General features: G+C 46.0%; 2 protein-coding genes across 2 annotated transcripts in view; one reads left to right on the top strand and one right to left on the bottom strand.

The window, feature by feature from the left end:
• The window catches only part of LOC108025383 (uncharacterized), a 39107-nt gene that overhangs the window by 8714 nt on the left and 4644 nt on the right, over positions 1 to 25749 (bottom strand). The window contains exons 2-7 of the mRNA XM_017095856.3: positions 14835 to 14944; positions 11445 to 11543; positions 11105 to 11240; positions 10884 to 11020; positions 10018 to 10243; positions 9251 to 9449 (exon numbers count right to left, since the gene is read on the bottom strand). Of these exons, the coding sequence (XP_016951345.1) occupies positions 9251 to 9449; positions 10018 to 10243; positions 10884 to 11020; positions 11105 to 11240; positions 11445 to 11543; positions 14835 to 14944 (907 nt within the window). The remainder of the gene's footprint in view (positions 1 to 9250; positions 9450 to 10017; positions 10244 to 10883; positions 11021 to 11104; positions 11241 to 11444; positions 11544 to 14834; positions 14945 to 25749) is intronic.
• LOC108025384 (putative mediator of RNA polymerase II transcription subunit 17) lies at positions 3864 to 4916 on the top strand. Its single transcript, XM_017095857.3, has 2 exons — positions 3864 to 3932; positions 3995 to 4916. The coding sequence occupies exons 1-2, from the start codon at positions 3918 to 3920 to the stop codon at positions 4844 to 4846; spliced, it is 867 nt and encodes a 288-aa protein (XP_016951346.1). The 5' UTR covers positions 3864 to 3917; the 3' UTR covers positions 4847 to 4916.

The following is a 25749-nucleotide window of genomic DNA, read 5'->3' as shown; positions in this document are numbered from 1 at the left end:
CCAGAGCAAATGCACAGCCACCTCATAAGCCTTCGACAGCCCCATCTCCATCTGCATCTCCTGCTACAGATCTTCCAGGATGCTGTGGACCAATGGCACGATGACAGCTGGTAGCTGAAGCTGCTGGGGCATCATCAACGGAGCTGTTGTTACTGCGAAGCTACTTCTACTACTTCCCCGGCAGTTGTCTTAATAAAATTCCTTATGCAGCGCACTTTTCGCAGGAAACACTGCCACCGGTGGCGAAAGCGAAGGACGAGGCAGGATGGCAGGGAATTTCAGGGCAAAACAGCTAGGACAACACAGGAAGCTCAAGTTCAAAACATAACAAACTTGCAGAGCAATTCAAATCAGACGGAAATGCGGGCCCCGGTGTGCCAAGTTCTAGTTCTCATCCCGATCCCCAGAATAGTGTGTGTGCAAGTTATGAAACTGCTGTCTGGCATGACACTTTAAATTCCGCCTTGCCCCTCTCGCGGGGAGCCCAAGGATTCGGTTTCGGAATATCTTTACTCCTGGCTGACATGCAAAACCTCCTTCGGGGTTCCTCTGGCCCGACCCAAGGCGATAATTTGTGAAATGCGCCTAATTAATTGATAAGTCATGTAGTTTCGCTCTGTTCCTGGGCCCTGGAATATTTATGTGTCTCTGAGCCACAAAAACCGCTGCCTAACTTCGTTTGCCAACGCAGGCGAACGAGCTGAGGGCGTCTACGCCAACGCAACAAAACCTATTAGCAATTTATGATGGACACGGCAGTCCAGGGCAGAGATGGTAATACGAGTAGTGCTGTGCCTTCGGGTTCCTAACATCCCGTCAGAAACAGTTCAAGTTCAAGTTTGTTGGTCTTACTTAAGGGTGTGCCTGGCGAAGTATCCATCAACTCTAGTGTTGATAAAAAAGGTTCAGCAGTTCCCTTATATGTATTTCAACTTTGCTGATATATGTTTCAGGGATTTCTGTACTCCATCATATTGTTCCTAATATTTTTCTCATGTTTATATGAATTTGTACAAAAAAAGAGCTTTCCTGTTTATATAGTTCGAATTTCTATACACAGTTTTGATTAAAAGTTACTCCTAAGCTTACTCACTTCATTATCCCTGCATCCCAGGAATTTGCAAACTTTATTGTTATAATCAGAAACCTTTTAGACACTTTTAATCTAGCTGTTTTTGGCTTCCCTTCCCCGAAAAAACATATAGCTCCTCCCCCTGAACAGCCGTCAACACTGGAGGGCCCAAGGCATCGGGACTTCCAATCCAAACGAGAGCATTCGGCTGGCCATCAACCCACTTAGCTGGGAACAAGCAAAGCAACTTAAGTGGGCGCCAGGGCTACGTGCAAAACCATGAATTTCTTATGCCGCCATGCACAAAAAGAGGTCTTGAGATCGGAAACCGGAACTTGGGTGAACCGCAGCTGGGCAACAACAACAAGGGGCGGCAAACAACTACAAATGGCAGAGAAACCAAACAGATTACCAGCAAAACTTTTGGCTAGGCTAACTTTGCAATGCCGAGGACGCGGCTCTTGGCCGAAATCAAATCCTGGCCCGTGGGCCAAAAACTCCAGCGATTCGTTCCACGAAAATTACACGGCGCAACGCATGCAAATTTTGTTGCCAAGTAATTGCCCGGGGCCAGCTAATTTGTATTAACTATTCAGGGGTGTAAAGTGTTTCGTCATCGGCTGCGATGCCGAGTCCATGTCGACCTAACAAGTGTCTAACTTGCGGCTCAAATGCGCGCGCGCACAAAAGAGCGCTGCGAAAAAGTGTGTTTAAAACTGGGTTAGCCAGCCAGTGCACTGAGGGAAATTGTAAGTAGGTTTCACAGGGGGGAAAACATTAATAAATAAGTTAGAACCTGTTAAAAGTTATCCTTTAAATGAAAAGACATAAAGGGTAAGTAAAGTTACAAAATTGTAAATATATTAAAAGAATTTATATTTAAAATAAGTAAATCATGCTCAGTTTCCAATAAATTTAACTTTTTTACCTACTAAATTCTTAAAATTATTTATTTGAGAAAAAGAAGAAAAAACTCTTATAATATACATGCAAGAACAAATTGTTCTTGATACTAGAATATGTTTTAGTTTTTCTTGCATTAGATGAATATTTGATTTTAAGCTACTGTTTTATGTTATAATTTAAAAGCATAGATAATTTTTATATGATCCTTCAAATTTTTTTATTTTTTTATAATAAGCGTAAGAGTTCTTGCAGTGTAGGTCGACCGGAAACTCCGCTGGCACCGTTGGCAACCTTCATACCACCACGAACTCAACTCTACCCGGCTGACAACGGCAACTGTTACGCGTGTGAAATTATAACTGACAGCAGAGCTTCTTTGTCGTCGCTGACTCGTCCTGGCATGCGGTTCATTGAATAATTTATGCACTATAAAGTGGCACCATCGCCCATTCCCACTCCCATTCTCGCTTCGATTCCCACTCCACCTGGCTGGAAACCCTGGGATTGCTTCGTACCGACAAAAGCAGGGCCAAAATGCCAAAGAGAGACAGCTGTTTGGCATTGCTATGCAAATGCGAATGCGAAAACTTCATTAAGTGCCCCTGGAACTATTTATATTAATTGCATGCGTGTTCTGCTGCCAAACGAAACACTTCCACCTGGGTTGGCCCACTAATTAGAGGTCAAATCAAACGGAAAATTGTTCATTATGGTAGCAGTATCATCGTTTAACCCACTCAATTAGGAAAAACAATTTGATGAATTTAGTTTAAATGAAATTATTACAAAAGTAGTGGCAGTCTTCTGCCCCAGGGCCCTGCCACACATGTTGCACGCGATTGACTGCCGGGGGTATGGGCCGACCGCTGGTAATTGGCTTAATTGGGCATTTATCGTCAATCACGGAGTTGCATGTTCATGTTTGGCTTGAAAAATGCATATTTCCGTAATTAACTTGATTGCATTTCGATGGAAAGCCATGGCAAGCCCGGCTCCGCAGGGCTAAGTTCATTACCGGCCGAACAGTTTGGCAGACACTGCTGACGGGCCGAAAAGTATACCTCGAAATGCCCGGCTTCGGAGTTCAATTGGGCAATCGATGAATGAATCGCGCATATCAAATTCCCCAATGAAAGCCATCATAAATGCCCGATAATATGCAAATGGAAACGGGGAAAAAAACACAATAAAATGAAACCCTAAGCCACAGAAAAATGCCACAAGCGACATGGGGTTAATTTGCATAAATAGGTTTTTTGTGCGTGTTGTTTTCTGGCTTATTTACGAAACTCGTAATTATGACCATAAACCAGATACTGTGGACAGTCGCCGGAGCAGCCGTTCGATTAGCGCCTGATTTGTGACGATCTTTCATAGCCAATCTCCACTGCCGCCGGCGGCTGCCAATTGAACGAATGATAAATCGACTGCATTAATTAATTTTGAATTTGGCCAATCATTCCCAGAATTCTGTGGATATTGTAATTGATTTGTTTTTCTCCTCTTCCCCAGATGGGGATGTGTAGTGTTTGCAATTAATTAAATACAACCAGCTATGCAAATCGGCCGGCATTGCTCCACTTAAATGGCCATAATTTGATGGTTTGGTAGGCCAAACTATTCCAGTTTGTTTTTGCATTTCGTTGGCCGTCGAAATTGGCAAACCGTTTTCGAATTTATGCAAACTAATGCTGGCGGATACAGTTTTTCTGGCTTTTGCGTCACCTGCAACGGCTATTGGCCGTGGATTTCGGATCAATGGCATGGGCTACACCCGCTGTCCCAGCTCAGCTCGGAAATCTGCATCTTAGATTGGACTCGCTCGGGGCTGTCGAGCTATAAAAACGCCCCTCTGCCAGATGGGCTGCATCATTAGCGGCTTACACCTCCCGGGGTTAAGAGATTTCATCGAAAATTGCTTAGGAGAGCGGCCATCAATATGCGTGGATTTATCGTAAGTTTAATGGGTGTTATTTGTTTTCCATGTTGGTTTTAATTTGGTCTGTTTTTCCTCAGATTTTGGCTGTCTTGGCTGTGGCTCGCGCTGATGTGGGCGGCTACAACTATGGAGCAGGTGTTGGTGGTTCTGTCGGTGGAGGCTCTATTTCTGGGGGCTCCATTTCGGGAGGCTCCCTCTCAGGAGGCTCCCTCTCAGGAGGCTCTATCTCGGGAGGCTCCCTCTCAGGAGGCTCTATCTCGGGAGGCTCTTTCTCGGGAGGTTCTATCTCCGGAGGTTCCCTATCTGGAGGCTCCTACTCCAGCAACTATGCCCCCGTGAGCAGCGAGTTCAACAAGGAGTTCTTCACCTACTCCGCCCCCGAGGCTGACTTCGAGGACACCAGGAGCATCGGTGACCTGGCCCAGTCCCTCAAGAAGAACCTGCGCGTGGTGTTCATCAGGGCGCCCGAGAACAAGGGTCTGGAGAACGCCGCCCTGGCCCTGGCCAAGCAGGCTGCCGAGCAGCAGACCGCCATCTATGTGCTGACCAAGCAGGGCGACCTCTCCAGCCTGGCCAACCAGCTGCAGAACCTGAACCATGTGAGCGCCAGCAAGCCGGAGGTGCACTTCGTCAAGTATCGCACCCAGGAGGATGCCATCAATGCCCAGCGGACCATTCAGCAGGAGTACGAGCGATTGGGCGGCTCCTCCACCTCGCACAATGGAGGCGTGGCACCTGTGCTGGACTTTGCCACCAAGGCGCAGCAAGTGCAGCAGGTGCAGCAGGCGCAGCAGCAGCAGCTGATTGATGAGCGCAGGGCTTCCGCCGGAAGTGTAGCCGCCGAGCTGGAGGCTCCCGCGGCAGGATATATCCCACCTGCAGCTGCTGCGCCCAGCTCCACCTACCTGCCGGTGAACAAGGTCAAGTAAGCGGACTGCCCAGCCCACATCCTCTAACTGCTACTTTATAAAATACAAACTTAATTTAATGTGTACCCAATAGGCGTGTGGTTGCTGTCTGGATTAATGGGGGCCATGATTTCAGCGCCTTGTAGTTGCTATCGGTCAGCAGGTTGGCCTGCAATTAAAACTAAAAGCGCATTGGCATTGGGTTGGTTGAGAAAGTGGCCGTAAACCGAGGTGACCGTGCGCCCCCTGACCCCGGCTTATGGCAGCACCTTCGACCCGCCCCAAAAGGATTAGCGCCACACACGCGATCAGGGGCAGAGCTAATTAGCGCCGCACAGAGCCAATTTCTGAGTTTCAGTCGCGACATTTAATGGCCGCCCTTTCTGAGGGTCAAGTCGGTGGCAATTTGCTCCTGCACAAGAAAACCACACTGAGCATTAAATGAAAATTACCAGCTGCATTTGCAGGGGGCGCGCTCCTTTGTTGACCATCATGAAATTCCAGCTAGTAAGTCAGGAAAAACCAAAAGCTAGAATGCTAGAAAACCAGAAAGGGCTTTGTTTTCTGCCCTCCGCAAGTCCTTCGCGGTGGCCTAAGCACTCGCCCCGGCATACCTCAAAAATAATTCAAAAATTTACTTTTAATAGCAATTCCATTTGCAGCCAAGTGGCAAGTGAGCTCAGGGGAGACCCAAAAAAGAAAACCTGCTATTAAAGAGGTGTTTCCAGTGGCCGATTTAAGCCAGCCTGCTTGTTGGCGTTTTGGATTGCTTTTCGGCCATATCGTGTGTGTGTTTTCTGTCCGGAGCGGGGCTTCTGGCACAAAGGAAGTGTGCAAGGGGCAGCCAACTGCCGGAATAAAAGCCAGGTTGAAGCTAGACGCAGACAAGGACCTTCAGACCTGCCCAACATTTAGTTTCGACTCGGCTCTCTGCTGGCGTGGGCCTGCCACAAAAGGCCTTACGTGTTGCACAAACATAAATTGTGCAACAACGTGTAAACTACTTTTTGACTGCATAAAGCCCGCCATTCCCATTCCTGTAACCATGTCCTTGCCGGGCCATTCCGAGCCATCCTTCTTATGAACAGAACTAACACCCTATTCATACCAGTCGACTTTTTATAATGCAGGAAATAAGTGCTCTTTGTCATTTTTAATTTAACTACAATTACTTTTGTTTTCCACTTGGATTAATGGTACTTAACTTTATCCAAAAAAATGTACATTTAGATTTATAATAGGGGATGCCATAAATATCTTATGGGGCTTCATATATTACAAAATATGTCCAAAAGTATGCTATGAAAATATTTAATTTAATTTTAATGTATATAAAAGATTGTTGCCTACTTTTAGACACCACTAAAAATATTATATGGAAGGGTTTTATAAAATATTATCAGTTCGTTGGTCTGCAGCATTCAAAATAAATTGTTCAATACTTTTTAAACCTTTTTAAGGGACTTTAAAGCCACTAATGAAACTTAATAAGAGGCAAGCATTTTTCAACGAAAACAGGGTGAATTAACTTCGGTTTCCCGAAGCAGGCTTCCCTGCTTTGTTGGCCATTCCCTCGACAAGTGTTCATTCAGAGCTACGTGTTATGGGCTTTTCAGCCGTGCAACGTCTGCCGTTGTAGCTCGTTGCCTGCCATTCGGTTTTGTTCTTTTCATGTTGCAATCTTAAAGGGTCTTCAAGCTGTGCCCCAGAGAAAACAAAGAAACAAACCGTGGAAGGCAAACAATACATGATATACTCGTGCTCGTGCTCGTATAGAACCATGGCCATATGAAAGCATTCTGATGTTCCTCCTTTCGAGTGACACTTTTCTGGCTTTCCTATCTGTCTGTCTGTCAGCAGGCTATTCACTAATCACGTTAAGCGGTTAATTACTTTGCCGGGCAGATGCCACAGTCTGCTGGGTACTGAGATAGTAGCACATTCGAATGACCCCACTCAATATTTTATGCGACCCATAAATCTTGCAAGGTCGCTGGGTTCATGATTCGGGCTTCTGGGTTCATTGGGGGTTATGCAGTGGGCGGTGACATTAGCATTGCATTTGCATAAAATAACACGAATATTTTCGCCACACCCCCCCGCGTGGCATACAGCAAAGCTTGCCACCCCATGATGCACAAACTTAATAAACAGCGCAGTTTATTCCACGCCTGGCCAGCCAAGCAGCCCTCACAAACATAAACATAAACGGCGGAGAACCCAAGGAATTTATGCACATTGGCATGCACATAAACGCTGCCTGTTACTGGTTATTGTAGCACCGCTCGGCCTTGTCCTGCCTTTGTTTTCGCTGCTGTTGCATGTGCACTTTTCAGTGATCCCACCCCCTCTCGGCCTGGGAAATTTCAACTTTCCACCAGCTTACGCCAGGCGGCTGCATAAATATGCAACGCTTATCACATGGTTTTATGGCAGAAGGGGCTTCACAGTTTTAGTAATGGTCGGGGGCTGAAATCACGCCCACATAAGCCCATAACTGAAGCCGTCTACAGGTGTCTGCAAGGATGGTTAAGGATGGTTAAGCCAAGTATGGTGGGTGGAAAAAATCGTTTACAATTTGACGTAATTTACGGCTCCAGCCGGCTATCATGGAGTACAAGGGGTATTGGGGAAGGCTTATAGAGCGTGGGGGAGATCTATTCTGTAAAATGTACTCATGATATGAATGGGGTCTAGGAGTTACTTCCTTTTTTCATTCATTCAAGTTTAATTGTCAGATAAGTAACTTGATCAAGCTATTTAAGTATAAAAAGAAAAAATTAGGCTGTCATAAAGTATGCTAAGTCAAATTTCAAATTGTATTGCATACTTTCCGGCACCGTAAATTGAGATTTCGTAAATCCTTTTAAAACAAACGTTCTCACGTAAACTTCATTTCAAGTGAGATGTTTCTTTCAAAAGGATAGCGTATTCTCCTGCTCAAGGACTACTCCAATCTCCTTTTTGCCTGCCAGGAGTGAAGCTTATGTTAAGCGTTAGCGCCTCGTGCGCTTTGAATATAAATTATTTCATATTGCCATTGGGCTCTCAGCGAAATTAGTTCCTCCCCCAGCCCGCCACATCCTCTGCAGGAAGGCAGGTCTGGCAGGACTACCTTCTACTTACAGCACTCTGAATTGTGGGAAATTATTTATAAAATAGTTTTCCGCACTGCTCGTGCATTCGGGCCGGCTTCTTTCCCGCGGCAAATGCAATTAGCATTCGCTGATTACCCGGCGAGGAAATGGCACGAGTGTAAATTATGGTTTTTACTTTATGGCAAATTAACCAAGTGGTTTTATTTCGCACACACATGCGCGCCGCCAACTTTTAACGGCCATAAACTCGGCATTCTACGGAGGCTGAATTCGAAACTTTTCGGCTTATGCTAATGTGAAAGCCAAGCGGCAAGTAACCGTCCTTAAACGGCAAATTCATTTGCCAATTACCAGGGGCCGTGACATTTGAGCTGGTCCTATTTTGGATTTTTTTCCCCCGGACTGCCTCGTAATCTGTCAACCCACTTGGCCAGCTGAGGTGAAAGGGTTGAGAGCCGGGGGTTGAGGGTTGAGCTCAGGTGCACAATGGCTGTCCAGCTGTCAGGCCATGAACATGGTACTCCAGTGCCTTGCTTGTTCGCAGGACCATTTCTATTTCAAGTGGCCCCAACTCCCGACCTCTGACCTGCCACCTCCCCCCAAGACGTGCCACGTGGCGTATGTGCAATGCGGACTTCAAAGAGCCAGCCACTTCGTGGAAGCGCCAAGCGACTCGTGGCTTTCATTAAGCTGACACCTCGCCCACGCCCACCTCCTGGCCACGCCCCCTTTCTACTGGATGCCGGATCATGTATATAGTACAGTACCCACAGAACTACCCAACCACGTCGCTACACACTCCTACAAAGTTGGGGGGCCAAAAGTTGTTATATTGGAAAAGTTTCTCTGCTTGATTTTTAATATCACAGGTGAACGTAAATAATTTATTGCATTCATTTACGTTTCACATCCAATCGCGCCACGTAAAGATTTCGAAAAGCTGGCAAGGTTGTAAGGGGTGGTTCCTCGGGTGTACTTCCAGCCACAAGGAGCCATACAAAATTTATTTATGCGTTATACAACAAAAGGCAAAGAAACTCTAACAATGTGCCAACAGCCCGTTGGCTTTAGCCGGGGAAAATCCTTTTAGACCATAGATAAGGAAACTTTAATAAACACGCCACACACGCAACCTGGGAAATTGATAAGAATATGAAAAGTTTGTGGTGGGCAAAAGTTTTCACGACCGCCGGAGGTATGTTCCCTTGGCTACTTACAGTGTAGCCAACCTAAGCTGAACTGAAAGTTGCCGCCTTTTAATTTGTATGGCCCATAAATACAAGTCGCAGAGTAGATGTTTTTGATAAATATCCCCGCGACTGCTCACCTGTGCTTCTTCATCTCCATCTGCTGCTGCTTCTTGATCTCCATCATCTTCTTGTTGTTGCTGTCGTAGTTGCGCTGGTGCACCTCGTGGAACTCGCCCACATCATGGTAGTTGGCCAGCGAGCCGAAGGGATTGTTGTACAGGCTGCCGTGGTGGCCGTGCCCCTCATGGTGGTGCGACAGAAAGTGCGGGAACTCATCTGCAATGCCGGGAAAGGTGGGCAAAATTGGTGAAATGGCAAATTGGGAATCGAGCAGGGCAAAGGAAAGGCCCAGAGAACAAGGAGGAGCACTGGGGGTCAGCAGTCAGGCTAATTAACGTAAACGCCGCATTGGCAGTTCCTCGTTTGGAACGCAAACAGCACAGAAATGTCGCATTTGCCAATGCCGCTTCACAGCTTGTTGTCTTGTCAAGTGCAGACACACAGAGAGAAATTATTTGTGGGAAATGGAATTTGCTGTACTATGTGGTAATTTACCAAGCAATGTTATGGTTTTTAAAACTATCCAACTATTGCATAGTTTAATATTCAGGGGAACCACACAAATCACAAATATTTTTAAGTTAGTTTTTGTATAAACCTAAAAGTATGCAGCTATATATTTTTAAGCTATAACTCCAATGAATTCATGAATAGCATTCATTCACTGCATACTTTTAGGTCGATCAGCTTTGGTTTGGTACGACTTTCAAGATGTTGTTGCTGAAAATGGTTCTCAATCCTCCCAGTGCCCTCCTCCGTGGCCAAGACAATGGTCACCACTCACCCGCTCGTGCTCCGGCCGGCCAGCGCAGGCTCTTGTCGTATCGGTCGATGTACTGGCCCACGGGGACGTGGTACTGCTGGTGGTACTGGTTGAAGTACTGCTGCTGGTAGTACTGCTGCTGCAGCTGCTGCTGACTCAGCTGCGTCTGCTGCTGCTGCTGCGTGCGGCGCTGGTGCTTCCCGTTGAACGAGTAGGCGTGGTGGGTGCGCACGTACTTGTCCTCCACCTGTCGATGGGGAAAAGGAGCACAAAGGAGCCCCCGAAAGGGCGGTGAGTCAGTGGTTGGGGCATGAGTGGTGGTGGGCTGCCAGATCAGCAAAACAATTACAAAAGTCACTTCAATGTCACAGCCCCGTCCAGAGCCACACATCTGGAGCCGAGTGCCCGCGTCCGGCTTAAATTAAATATGGATCAGGACCCAAAGGGCGAGTTCCACAACTGGCCACATACACTGCGACTCCCTGCTGCATGGCCAGCGGGCGCGTTTATGAATAAATTCCATTTTAGACTGGCCCCGGCCAGCCATAATGAATTTATTTAAATTTCATTTCCTCTGGCCGCCGACAGCAGCTGGCCGCTGGCTTTTGCAATTAAAACGAAAGCCCTCGCCATGTAGGCCATAATTATAAAATGGCTTAAACTGATGTTAATCTTGTGTGCGGGTGTCTGTGTTCCCATCCCCAGGCAGTCGTTGCCAGTGCATTATCCCAGTGATTAACCAGCTGCCCGGCGGCATTTCTCGCACATAGTCAGACATTCGGACGCGCCGCGGTAAATAATCCATTGCAATTTGGCTCCGATTACGGGCCTCGATTGCGCAATCGAATTTGGCCGAATTGCCCGCCTCAAATATCACGCATACGCACCTTTTTCCCATTGATTAGCCACGTGATGTGGGGGGCGGGCCGGCCGCGGGTGGTGTTGCACAGGGCGTAGAGCTTCTCGCCCACTACGAAGGGCGTCCGCTTGCGAAACCTTATGGAGGGCGGACCCGTCTGGGGCACTGCAAATGGGTAAGGATACAAAGATACATATAGGTGTAATTAAGCTGGCTGTTGGCCTTATCATGTTGGGTATTATTACGCACAGAACACGCTCATCAGCTCGTCGGCGCTGGCCTTGGTGAAGATGGGCGTATCCGTGGAGACCTCGCAGTAGAACTGCCCGGAGAGATCGAACTGGACGTCCTTGAGGGTCACCTGCTGCTCATTCGAGTTGTCCCACTGTGGGTGAAGGGGTGCCAAAACAAAAAGTAGTACCAGCAATTAGCAACAGCGTACATAGAAAGCTCATTAGGAATGTCCACAAATTATCTGCAATTTACAGGACATCCCCAATCAGAGGACCGTTAAACTGCAGTTGTAATCAGAGGACTGACTGCCGTAATGATGATTGAGTAAATAAGTGGTACAAAACGCTCTACTTACATCGATTTCGGCCCCCTCGATGGACGTGTTGCGGAATGGCGGATTGCGTCCGTTTATGAATTCAAAGAACTTGCCCTTGTCAACCTTCAGCCATGTCACCTGCAAAAACAAAAAGCCAAAAACAGAGCACATTTATCAATATTAAAAGAAAGCCATTCGCATTGCCGATTGCTGTTTCTGACAGTGATTGAATGTGTCAGCCCTGACAGGAGCCCGGGATCACTTAATGCTGCAGCGGCATATATTAATAAATGCCTTAAATGGTATTGCGCAACTTCGTTCGCCACTCGTTACGTAACCAGCAGTAGAGCTCAGAGGAAAAAACACCCCAATCCCAATTTTAATTCCAATTCCCTGCCAACGGCAGAGCAATTTAACTTGGCAACAAGTTGCACTAACTGAATGATGTTGTTGCCAGCGCGTTAAACTGTAAACTGTAAATAATAAAACGTTTTTATTGGAATGGCAGATTCGGGGGGGAGTGTTGGCGCACGTCACCCCGCAATTAAAAACAAAATCTACAAACGCAACTTGCAGTGGGACACAAAAAGTTACTGCTTCTGCTACTGGCTGCTTTTTTTAGGGGGCGTGGTTCGTGGGGCTTACGACGACGACAAATATGAATAATGAAAATGGAAATTAATTTCCATGCGCAAGTTTGCCACACTCAACTTAAAACTAGCCGGGCTGACAACGCTTTTCTGGCCGGATGTGCGGCTCTTGTCGCCCATTTTTAATTACGCCCAGCATTTATTTATTATGCATATTTTTTAACGCGCCGCATTCATGGGCTTGCCTTAATCATATTTCAGCGGGGTGTTTGGGCGCCGGATTAAGGTTGAAAAGTAATTTATTTTTCTTGCGGCAACAGGACTTTGTCCTTAATCACTGCTGGAGCCCGATACCTGATTAAAATATGTCGTTAGTACACTACATGTAATTTTTCATTTGTCTGATAAATTAAGTACCTGCAGCAGGGAAAATGGTTTGAATATAAATAAATATATTTATATATTATAACATTTGAGTTGAGCTTGATAGAGTTGTCTCTGAATTAAAGCAGTTTTTATAAATCACTTAAAACATGTCTAAAAGTATGCAATAAATACTAGCAGAAAACCCCAAAATTTATGGTAGCATACTTTTACACACCTTCGAATTTAAAAACTATTTATTTCCATGGTAATGTAATAATTTGGATTTTTGTAATTCGTTTCTTGAAAAAGGCATTAAAAAGGTATCTAGTTAGCACAAGTGGCCAATGCACCTCCTTGAACCCGCGGATCAGATGGCCTCAGGTCACTCCACGTGTGTCTGCGTCCCAGGCGTCTGCTGATGGCTCGATTGCCACGCTCCGGACAAATTGCATTGATTGCACGCAACTTAATAATATTAATGTGCTTATTGAATGTGTCCGCGGCAGGCGAGGCGTATGCGTAATTTGTGCCGCAAATGTTGCCATTACTCAAGTCCGTGTGTGTTTAGCGCCGTGCGGGTCAATCAATAAAGGCCACACAAGCACTCAGCCACCGAACCACCGCACCACCCGGCCACTGAACCACCGCACGGGGTCATAATGAGAGGGCAAACACAAACGGGAGTACAAACACAAAGTTTGTGGCTCTGGCTCTGGCTCTGGATCGGCATCTGGAAGGGCCGGCCATTAGCGCTCTCTAGCACTGCCAGACACGCATCCAGTTTTATCAACCACTTGTGGTCGTTTCAAACATTCTCCTCGCCCTGGCATGCAACTGCCAATCGCCATATCGCTGGCATATGGCCAATGGATCTGAAAGTAATGAAAAACAAAGGGCCTCCCAATATTTACCTTTCCCGCTGATGATGTGTTTGCTTTGGCGTGTCTGCATGCCTGCCTGCCTGACTTTCATTCTTTTGACTTTCGGGTTTCTGTTTGTGTTTGGGCTTATTAGGACCCGCATATAGGACTTCCCCTGCCACACAGCCGACACAATAATACACGAAAGGCTGAAAAGTGGTAAATCAAAAGGCCATTAATGAGCTGCCCCGATGGCAGATTGTGCCCACTCCGTAATGAGTTTATTTAAGAGGGTTTGTATGTATAAATATACGCTTTTTTTGGGCAAAAAATTATGTCATACATGTGTAAGGCAACGCAAACGGTCCGTCACTGTTAGTATTTGCGTTTTAATTGCCTTTTTAGTGCCACTTCCACACAATTTGCCACGCTTCGTGCAACAATTCGAATGGCAACTGGCGAATGGCTGCGCGCCCGGCGCACTCGCTTGTATAGTTAATTATACTAATTAGCCATTGGCCGGGACTGCCCACAGAACTCGACCGACTGGCCAAATAAATAAATGTCTACATTTGAGTGGTATGTTTGGCTATTTGGTCGCCTGGTCGCCTGGCTAATTGTGCATGTTTCCCGCCCCAAAGCACACACTTCCCTTTGGCGCATTAAATTTGTTAGTTGACACTTTTCGGCGGATGGCCAGTGGCGGATCCAAATTTCCATGCAAATGAGACACCACAATGGCGGCTTAAAGTTGCCCCGGGTCACGATCCGGAAGCACGACATGGAATTCCGTGTACTTCAGTGTTTTCGAGTGCGGCTCTCGGCACAACAATGGATGTGCCACTCCAGCTCAGGACCCCACTCCACCTTGATGTCAACGTCAATTCGGCTGTGTTCTAAATCCATTTGGCTTCCACGAAAAAAAAGAAAAAATAATCAATATAAGGCTAATGTTGGCCTGACCTCCTCCTCCTCCTCCACTCTGGGCCATAAAATTTGTACGCTTTTTTATGGTACTTAGAGTGAGCAAAACGCTGACCTTGAGTGGGCATCGGTGTGACTACTACTGAATAGTGCTGCTCCCTCGCCCGCTGAGGTCAAGTTTTCCGCATTGGCCATAAACCCAAGTTTGGCCCGCAAAAGGCTTGGCCATGATTTTGGCGTACGCAAGTGCGTGTCTGTTGATGTTTCGTGATGGAATTAAGTAAACTGAAGTGAAATTAATTGCCGCGCGTCTGGGTCTGAGTCGATATTGAGACGGAAGCGGTAAAAGGTTTATGGCCCCACCCCGGAGCCACGGATTCAATGGAGCGGAATGGCACTTTGAGTGCAACTTTTTTGCAGGCGGGATGCCTTTGACTGCCACAAAGTTGCGGCACGAAACTTCTGCTCCATCCACCTCCGCCATCCTGGCCGCAGGATACGGCTCGGCGTCCTTGCTGCTTTTTGTCACAGTGCCGGAAACTTTCTGCCCACAAAATATATGGCACAAGGCGAAACAAAGTTTCCTTGGTTGGGCAATTTTTATTTTTCAATTTAAAGTTTTTAATGCGCTTTCCATAATTTATATGCGCATGCATGACACGGAGTTAATCCCATCGCCAGGCACTCACCTTGAACAGTATTTCCGGCTGGACATTGTGCCGGCACTTGAAGGTGGCACTCGATCCGCGTTCCACATACCGGGGCACCACTAATTGCACCTCCACATCCGATTGTCCGGCTGAAAGGCAGGAAAAAACACATATAAATACGGGCAAGAAGTGGCAAACAAAGGGTACTCCCAGAATGAAAAGCTCGCCCAATTGTGGTTTAATTGAAAACCCATTAAAGGGCTTGGTCGAATGAAAAGAAATTGGCAGTAACCCAGCTATGCCGGCAATTTAAGGGAAATTTCGAAACTGCGGTTGCCCCCTTGGGTGAGAGATACGCCAGTGAACCGGCAGATTACTGGCCATCGTCCTTCGACCTGGCTCAATAAATCTTAATTTGTTTGCCCAAGTGCACATGAGAAATTTGTGCGCCTGCATGGCGCCGGGAGTGCGTTTCCCTGCAGGCGGGGTGTCAAATATTTGCAGCCCTCTTTTACGGAGGAGTCACCCATTTTCCATTTTTCACACGATGGGAAATGGCTGGTCGGACGGGGCGGGGGAAATGGGTATTTGGGTGGCATTTAAACGACACTTTCGCAGCCAGCACGTACCAGATGCCAAGGTGCAGCTGCTCCGGCAACGAGTCGGGCTTTAAAAAAAATTGAAAATTTATATTTGTCCGCAGCTCGTTCACACACGTGGCTGACCACCGCTGCGTATACGTAATGTGGCCATGTCTGTTCAGTCCGGCAGCTGATGACATTTAGTGTGTGTGTCCTGGCCAAATAACAAGCACGTTAAATGAAGTCCTTTTCGGGCTGATTTTGTGGGCATTTCAAATATTGTGTGAAAAAACTTTGCATATGCTAAAAGCGAGACAGGAACAAGTCACAATCTGCTGAATGCCATTGAAAATCGGCATATTTTTTTAGCAATTTTCCCAATTGACTTTGCTGATTACTTCTTCAAAAATCGATATATCAATTTTGAGTGTGCCTGCGCTCGCTCGGCGTTCGCAATCATAATTAAGACACAAAGTGGCCGAGGGCAAACACATTGCCCCCAATTTTTTTTGTTATTCTCCTTTTGAGGCCCTATCCAATGGCGCCAATTTCGCTTCCATTTTCATTTTCATTTATTCACACCACGCGTCCATCGTCAGTCACGCAAAATGTCAACGACTGAGTAAGTAAAAAACGTGTCTGACAGCGCGAAAAATATGGAAATAATCGGATAACGCAAAGCGAGGGGAACAAAACCCAATGAAATGAAGCGTGTCAAGTGTACCACTGTGTGTACCGAGGTGTGCGGATCGTGTGTATATATGGATCGGCGGTCGGAGGCCCGAAACAGTTGGCAACTTGTTGCAGTACATGGCGTAAACATCGTGGCATCGTGGCCTATCGTGGCCCCCAGCATGACGTACGTGTTCGTGCCGCACGCTAACGAGCCGAAATTTGCGAAAATTCAATCATAGCCCCGGCCGACTGGCCAAGACATCCTGGCCCAGACCCAGAAACGGGCCCTGAAAGCCCAAAGCCAAACCGCAGCCGCAACAGGAGGAGAGTCCAAAGCCCCCGGAGCTCCCAAAAAAAAAGAGGAGCCCCTGTCAGTCATCAGACACCGATGGCTTGACTTTGCAGTAGCTGCTGGCTATATAATTTTTTTTTTCGGCATTTATGTCGTCATTTTTCAGCCCTGGCAGCTGGCCAATATATCTAGCATGTGTATTCAAGGCGGGAATAACGAATTTGAACTGCACGACCGCTGACAAGATGCTCAGCAATTATGCTCCGCTGACTGTCTGCGAAAAAAATTCATTACTAACTGTGGCAACAAAAAAGGGGCAGGGGCAGGGGCAAAAAGCGAGGGCGCCACAGATCCTTTGGGTTGTGCAACAAGCTGCGAGACGAGTTGGCAGCAGGCTTAACATTTCCACCACTCACTGGATGGATGGCTGGTGGCTAGTTGGTTGGTTGTTGGCTAAAAAAATAAACGAACAGCATTTCTTTGTTCGCGCTGTGTTCTTTTTTACAAGCGGAAATTGATGATTTTCCACGGGCTGAGCGACAATAAAGCGAGCATCATGTCAGAAAAACGCAAATAATCAATCAATCAACATTAATCAACGCTCGGCGAAAGAGACAAGCCCAAAAAGTGGCTCTGCCTGCGCATTTGACTTTAACAACTAGATTAGGGCTCGAAGGAAATTGATATTTATTGCCACAAAACTCGATTCGCCAGTAGATAAACTTCAAGTGCTGCCAGCTTGATTGGTTTCCATACTCATGTCGGTACTCCCACTCCCTGAGCCTTCATTAGACAAACTTGCAGCCAGGTGTTCAAAAATACACACAGCAAACCACAAAACCGGAAGCATAATAAATGCTTACCCCATCTCCGGGATATGAACTCAACTTAAACTGCTGACCGCAGGACCACTGACCATTGGTCAAGGAGTTTGAGCACTTTTCGTTGCCATTCGGATAGTGCGGCCCCGGCCATGATTAATGGGCCAACTATTAAAGTCGATAATTGTTTGCCGCTGGATAATTTAAGAGCCTCAACTGGACGGATGATTGATTGACCCTGGCTCCCATGGACAGGCCGCAATAATTAAAGAGCCCCCTTCGCTGGTGGTCAACTGTTTTCCGCTAATTAAAATAAAGTCAAACAATATAACGGGGAAACAAAGGCGATAAATATCGGGCACGTTTTCCACTGATTGCCACATCAATATTTGCGGGGGGCTATTAAATGGAGTATATGTCCGGAAATAAAAATATTCCTTAATGGCGCTGGAGGTGCGTCAATTAATATGAACAACTGTTTGTGAGGCCTTAACCTATGAATAATTCATTATATTTATCTATGATTAATCTTGTCAAAACTATAAGAACTATAAATATATACTATATACTTTTGAAGGGGTAGACAAATTATGTTCTCAAACTTTTCAAACACAAAAGAAGCCCTTTAAATGCATTACATATTTATTACCTTTTCTCTTTAAATATTCAGACCTTTTTTTGTTGGATTCTTCAATTAATTATTAGAACGAATGCTTAACCTTCTAAGCATTTTTGGAACCAAAAGGTCTTCTAAAACTTGAACTCCATTAACCCCAAGTGCTTCAAAGTTACCTCCTATAAATATATAAATATGACCAACGAAAGTTTTCCAGAATTTATGATTCCTACATTTAAGCAGACTTTTCTGTGGACTTAAAAGACACCGAATGCTGATTTCAAAACCCATTGCTGATGGCGCGATTATTGCTCGGAGTGTAGACCGCTCCGAAGACATTCAGTAATATCGACTGGGGGTCAGCTGTCTTGGCCCGTCCAGCTGTCAGTTGGAGTCCAAAGGCTCCCCGGCGCCCCGATGGCTGGGAGTCATTATGGCAGAGTGGCAGACAATGCCCGGGGCATTCGCACTCACATTCCATGGAGTTCATTAGACACGGGCAGCTGCCAAGACATCCTGCCTGTCCATCGACCATCTACCAATACTTTTCGAAACTGATTTCCTGTCCTCATTACGGCTGTTTGTCCGAGCCGGTCCGATGATGGGGATTTGAGGCCAGGGCGTGACTGTCAATAATTTCCAACGTCCCCCGACTTATCGCAGTGGACTTGCCATTTTCTAATTGATTTGTGGCCACGTGGCCATCCAATTTAAATGCATGCTTGATTGCGAGCACACAGCACACACAGACGAAGTCGACCAACGCAGTGGCTCGTGACTGGCAGGAAAAGTCCACAATGTTTTTAAAGTTGACCGCACAAAGCTAACATTTGGCTGGCCAAAACACACTCACACTATCGGCGAGCATAAGCCAAACAATAAAACGGCAAACAGCCGGCATTTACCCACTCTTGCCAGGACTAGGGCCAGGACTACGAAAAGGATAAGGGATAAGGCCATAAGTCGTTATGCTGCCGAGGCGTTCGTTCAGAAAACTGTAAGCACTGGCTTTAAGCGGTGTCCTTCGTCCCTTTTCAGCTCGGCCCACAGGCTCGGTGGCGAAACAAAAGGCCGAAATAAAAGGCAGACAAGGTCCGCCGGCATGTTCGAGGCATAAAGTAATTTTATAGAACAAATCACAGGCATTAGCGGATATAAATCCAGTTTATCCCTGCCAGCGTATGCGCGCGTGAAATTCAAATAACTCGGGATGGCACGCAACATTGGAGGGCGCCGGAGAAATGGTCGATGGTGGCCTCTTCTGGGTCCTTGAGCTTGTAATTCCATATCCCCCACACTGGCTACATGTGGGAACCTATCCGCCGTGGAAAGCGGAGACTTTCAAATGGGCCAGTTGCCCAACTCCACTGAAAGACAAATTGCTTGGCCTTGGCAGGCCATCATCAAAGGCAGTCCCAGCTGAACCAAACTTTAATGGCTTTAAAGCGGGCGATTCCAAATTGAATTGGCCCTTTCTTTTATTTTATTCCGTAATTTTCACTCCCACATTTTAGTCACATTTCTGAAATTAAATCACAGCCGAATGCCGCCATGAATGGAATCAAAATCAAAAGAAAAATAAAATGAAAATGAAAATAGCCGACCATAGCCACCATACAAAAACACGGGCCCAGGCTTATACAAGCCCCCGTGCACCATGACCGACAAAAGTAGCCAATGTAATGGCCAAAACAAAATATGAAAGAAATTGCGGACCAGCCAGGGCCAGCTCCCAGAACCAGAATCACAACCAGAGCGCCACAGGAAGCCAACTTCCTGGTTGAAAATTTTATCTTTGGGTGGCCCTGGCAGCGACTACGAAAATGAAAGAGTCCGCCCAGCCAGCCAGCCAGCAAGATGTGGGGAAAAAAGCGGGCAGAATCCGTTTATATGTATAAGAAAGTGGCTTCAAGGACACCCCACACCGCCTCTGCTGCTGGCGGCTGCACCACTACAGCAGTAACTACAACTACATGGGCATCTAAGGTCCTGCCCAGCTACGCCCACAGGGCGGCCAGGCACGTAAAGTACATACCAGGCCATGCCACTGTGCCCCACTGTGCCCCGCCCACACTTGCCGTTTACAAGGCCGTGGAGCGAACACATGTAGGCCATGAATCTCATAACGAGTGTTAGACATGCGCCACGAGCCTCGCACGGTGGGCAGAAAGGGGGAAAGTTGTTTAAAAATGTATAAAAACAAGATAAAATAAATATTCCTTACAAAAAAGTATTCAGTAAATACCTTACAAGCAAAACTTTCCTAGTTTTTAGAAATGGGGAAACCTTATCTATGTTAATATATTATAACTTCATATAAAATATACGGTATTTATATTGGGGGTCTTGTCCTACAGTTTCTTGAATATTTTCCAAATTATTTACAAATGAAAAACATTATACGGAGACCACCTTACTCATAAATCAAGTCGGGAATACCAACCACTTTTTTCATAATTTCAATATATGGGCTGTATCATGTAAGTTTGAACCTTCCTTATTTTATCTGTTTAAAATATGATTTTTAATTTATTTATAATCAATTTTTGATAATTTCAAAAAGGCTTAAAATCACTAAAGGATTTTATAATAAATGTTATTCGGAACTGGAAAAGCTTTTATACTCGAGCCATTGTGCACTTTCCGTGTGGTAAGACTTGAAATCCAACTTTAAGCCAAAATCCTGGAGATATTCCCCAGTTTCTTAGCCAGAAATATTACTATTCAGACCCATAGTCCACCGTCTTGTTGTGGGTGGTCTGCGGGGCCCTGAAAGAGTGTGAGGATGGCCAGCAAACAGTTGCCGCTCCAGCGAGCGCGACCTGGACCTGCCTCGTAAAGATGCAGACCATTAAAGAAATGAAAAGCAAACGCCGGCGACCGAGGCTTCGACTGCGACGGCGGCGTTGGCAAACACATAAAAATGCTTAAATTACTTTTAAGGGGAATTATTTATTATTAATGGGCGGGCCAGCAACAGCAGGAAAACAACATCAGAAGGGACAACCGCAACGGGAAAAACCAGACTGGGCCAAATTACAAGGGCCAACCACTCGAGTTTCAATCATTTTGCATCTGGCTAATGCGTAACAAAAATTGGTATTCCTAATTTAAATATTCTCTGGGGGCGGGAAATGCAATTTTAATCGAGGGGCCGGGGTGCATTGCTCATTTCCGGTCGCTACATTTATTCATATTCCACAAAAACATTCCACAATCGGTTTGGCAAACATGATTTAAATCATTCATGACAGCTGCAGGAGAGGCCAGTGAAATTCCCGACTGCATGTGACATTTGGCTGGCTGAATGTACCGATTTGCTTATAACCAAGTCCTATTCAATTTCGAACCCAATGCCATTCTAGTCGCCGAAAACAATTAAATGAGTGGAATTATTTATTTATTTTTTCGGTGTGACGACGACGACCTGGGAGAAGTGACATTCGCAGCTGTGGCACGGTTTTAGAAAATTGAAAACATTTTCCACCATTACCAAAAATATATACCGAATGTTTGGAGACCGCAGGTGGAAGTGGCGCCACCACGCCCACCTGGACAATTAATGGGCGTTTGGGCCACGTGCTGCTGACCGGCATCACATCAGGTTGAGCCCGCGTCACAATTATGTTCGGTATTCGTAATTCGGCCAGGGAAAACATCCTATAGGTCTGAGGGCCAGGGCCAGGGCCTTTGAAGTTGGCTAATCTCTAATCTACACAGGCATTAGCCCAGTGACACGAGCCCAGGACCTCGGCTGGGATGAGGGGCACGAAGGGGCAGTTGGGATGACGGCATTGAGCCTGCGGCGTTTTTCGAGCCTGCTGATGATATTGACATTTATGCTTGACCCACAGTTTGACATTTTTTCTGGTGCCCACTCCGTGTTTTTCTTCCTCTTTTTTGTTAACTTCATTTTGGGTCCCATTTTTTGTTGACACTGGGCCGCACCTGCTGTCGGCCCGTCTATTTGTTTGGCTAATGTCTGTGGCCAAGAGGACATGTGATATGCGTTGGTAGGGAATGGTATGGCCTGGCCTGGCTTGGCCTGGCCTGGCTGTAAATGCGCATTAGAGGAGAGTCCCTATATGGCGCAGCATATTTGCGGGCTGCTAATAAGGAGCTGAGCCCGCGGCGACAGCCAAACCCTCGTCAACAACCTTGGACCAGGCAGGACTTGTTGAAACAATGCGCGTCGCACAAAAGTCCTTGCACAATCAATGCCAGCCGGCCTTTGTTTGCACAACCACCCCCGATCTTGGCCCCAATCCGAATCGGAATACTTATGCGAATACAAATTCCAATTCCTGCCGCTGGCCTGGGGCACCATTAAAAAATCAACGCCCAAGTCGGGCTCACAAAGTGCCTTCATTAGGCGTCCGGTTTTTCCCCCGTCTTGGCCTGGAAAAGCGGAGAGTCTGGGCCATTTTCTCGGTATTTCTCGGCCATACGCTTGGCCAGAAGTAAAAAGCAAATTTCTATACGCACAAAAGGCGTAACAATCAGCTCTGGGCATCATAAAATCTATATATACGTATGTATGCGGAGGCCCTTTTGTTTGGACTGCATGATTTCTGGCGATTGTAATCAATAATTTACGCATTTTCATTTTGGCCAGCCCCAAGGAGGCATTAGTGTTGGGCCCGCAATTACAAAGACAGAAGTGCCAGAGCCATTCAGGCGAGCGAGTGTGTGAGTTTTCCCTTTTCTCCTGTCCTTTATTTTCCCTTTTTCCCATCTTTTTTTCTTCCGTTTTAGTCAAGTTATCCCCAAAACGGCTTTTCTCGAGTCAACGCTGCATATATTTTGAGTGCTCTTGGACTTGCCGCTGGTCCCGAAAATTGTTTCGTTGGCCAACAGCATCATTGGCAGTCCTTCTGTTAATTTGCACGCATTTCAAAGTTATTTACTTATATTTAATTTTTGGCTCCGCCTGCACTTTCCATTTCCCCGCCAAATGCCATTATTGCCAAGCATCGCATTGTTGCCCGGGTGGCTGCCATTATTCAGCTGGTAATTCCTTGAGGATTGTGTTTACTTGAGTGCGCATGTGGCTGCCAATTGACGCGTATTTGGCTTTGTGCTTTGCTCTCTCGACTCTTATATAATACACAATTATTGAGCCACGGCGTGATTGCCATTTTTAGCGAGCGGCGAACCGAGCAGCTTGTTGAATAATAAGCAGCTTATCCTCAGCCGGAACGTTTATTCTGGGGATTTAGCCTTCCAGCTTTGAGCTGCATTTAAATGGTTTTTCTAGAGCGAAAAGTGCTGCGGCTTTAATGCCTCTCACATGCGCTTAAATATCGCAAATGCGGCTATTAATAAGGTGCGTAAGACGCCCACTCATTAAGCATACGACATGTGGGCCCGGTGAGAAGTCAAGGAGGAACAAGAGCGCACATTCATAAGCACCTACCATTAACATTATTAATTCAATTTAACGCTTGGAATGCTTTATTCATCCGTGGCTTCATCAACACAGGGGCTCATTAGGAGCTGGAGCGCTGAGTCACCTGCCGCATATTAACTGCATGGCATTAAATACTGTCGAGCTAAGCAATATCGTTACAGTCAGCACGGGCTATAATGGTCGTTTATACTAGACTGAGCTATGAATGCTTAGTACCTTAAATGGAACACTGGCAAATCCATATTTATTCAGATTTACCTACCTAAAAGTATGCTTGGAAAAAATATTGTATCATGTTTTGAAACTGATATAATATTTTGTTGCATACTTTTAGTCACCTTTTTAAGAGTTTTTAAAGCCCTTTAAAATATTTAGCACAAAAATATTGCCAGGATGTTTTAAAACGTATGCTTTGAAAAAAAATCGTATTTAAAAAACGTATTAAAATATTTCGATGCCTACTTCTGGGCATCTGTATTACAGTATTCAACATTTCTTTAGAATAATCCACATCTAAAATGAATGAAGCTTGGTAATGGGTCCTTGTATATTAGAATCAAATGTTAAAATAAACTTTCTAAGTTCTTCGTCCTGTAGCACAGTGTCATTTCCCATTCACCCACACACTCAGAGGCCACGAAAACACTGCCAGTACATGGGGAGAAAGTCGGTGAAATTAATTAAGCAGCTGCTGTCGGAGAGGAGCAGAGAAAACAATCCACATGGACTGGCTTGCTCGGGGCTGCATTGCATTTGCTTTGCTGGGGAAGCCGTAGATATCGAAAAGCAGATAGAGATACATGAGCACGTTAGTTTTAAGCGGCGGATAATTTGAAAATCTCTTTACAGGCTCGTCGGCTGTTTAGATAGCAGCTTTAAACGATTAAGGGCTTGCCTTGATTTACGTGTTACTTCCGGCTGGGAAAATTACTACGTACTACAAATTACTAACCAAGCGAACACTTTGTCACACTCTGCTTCGACCGCTCTCTCACTCAATTTGCAGTAATCACACTTTATTTGTCTCATTTCTGGTGTTCATAAAAAACTGGAAGTTCGACCTAGCCAGCACTCGAGTTTTTCCGCACATTTTTCTCGCTTTTCTCACTTTTCCGTATTGTTTGTCATGCGTTCGAGCGCGTGCCTAGATTTTAGCTAGTGTTTTATTGCCTACTTTGGGGCGCCCCACTCGAGCAAGGATCCGTGATCCCTTTTCCCGCCAAAAACACACACCGAGTCCTTGCCGCCCCGCTTTATGCGCTAACACACAGACACAACTGCACTAAAATAAAATTACAGGGCTGGTGGCGGGGGGTGTGTTGGAAAAACAAAACATTTGCCTTTCATTTGCGCCCCCTTTGCATAATAAAAATGTGTAGTTTACTTCCCCACCGCCGCCCCTTGCTCGCCCATTTGCCACTCCCACATTCTGCCAGCCCTTTTCCAGGCATTTGCCGTCGTTATTGTTTGTTTGTCCCACCCCCCTTTGGCCCAACGCCCCACCCGCCCATGTCTCCTGCTCGTGGGTGCGGCTTGTACCAGTATGTGTGACATTTCCGGCTCTGTTTAATTTTCCATTCAGCCTGCTCCACTCTTCTTCCGCCGAGTTATTCCCCTTTTTTTGGACATTTAATGCGAGTTCTTTTTCACTCGGGCTTACAATAATAAACTTTTTAGTGCCTAGACATGTTTTTATTTAGTTGAAGCGGGCCCTGGCAGATAGCAGGGAATGCCGGATAGCGAAAAATTCGAGAGACACTGGCTTTTTTAATTAATTTTGCCTACTGGCGGCGAATCGGTTTGATGTGCACCATGCGGCTTGCCAACGCCTGTCTGCCGCGGCAATAAAATAAAATACAAGGACGCCTTAAAATTGTCCTGGCTGCTTTTCGGCAGTGATTAAATTGTTATGGCCCAAGGAGGCTTGTGTGATTTTCCAGGGGGCCTCCCAACCGCCCCGATGCCTAATGACTACGGACCGAACTTTTGACTGTACTTCTGTGATTTCAATGGCCCGGCACCGGGACACAGGTTCAATTTATGCGTTTTGCTGTCATTTGTTTGGCTTGACCACACGGCTAAGCTCTTTTGGATTTCGGGGTCCTGGAAATTTATGCGCTATCACTTTTGGTTGGTCCTTCGAATCCGGTTGCCTTCCGCCCAAATCCCTTAAAACCTCAGCAGCCAAGAAGCAGGCTGCCAGGATCATTCATTTATTTTGCAGCTGCCGGTAGCGTTTGACTTCGTTGGTCCTGCTTTAAACTGCTCTCGACCTTTGTCAAAAGTTTTGCGGCCCAGAAACTTTGTGGCCGAAAATCAAACTGTGGATAATGATGAATGCGGTGGCGCTCGGCATGTGGGCCTGAATAATTAACGCTTCGCTGGGTTTTCGAATTTGAATTCTGAACTCTTGTCACTGAATTGGCTGGGACTTCCTCGATTTATATCTATTTTATGGATTTTCCAGGAATTGATTAGGGTTACTGAGATTTATTTCATCTATTAAGGCTCATTAGGAATCAAGTCTAGGGAAGATTAATAAAATATATTTGTCATCGG

Source organism: Drosophila biarmipes, chromosome 3R, assembly GCF_025231255.1.
Source record: "Drosophila biarmipes strain raj3 chromosome 3R, RU_DBia_V1.1, whole genome shotgun sequence".
NCBI classification, from domain to species: Eukaryota; Metazoa; Arthropoda; class Insecta; order Diptera; family Drosophilidae; genus Drosophila; species Drosophila biarmipes.
Note: the sequence above shows the minus strand (reverse complement) of the source record. Positions and strands in the feature narration are given on the sequence as shown.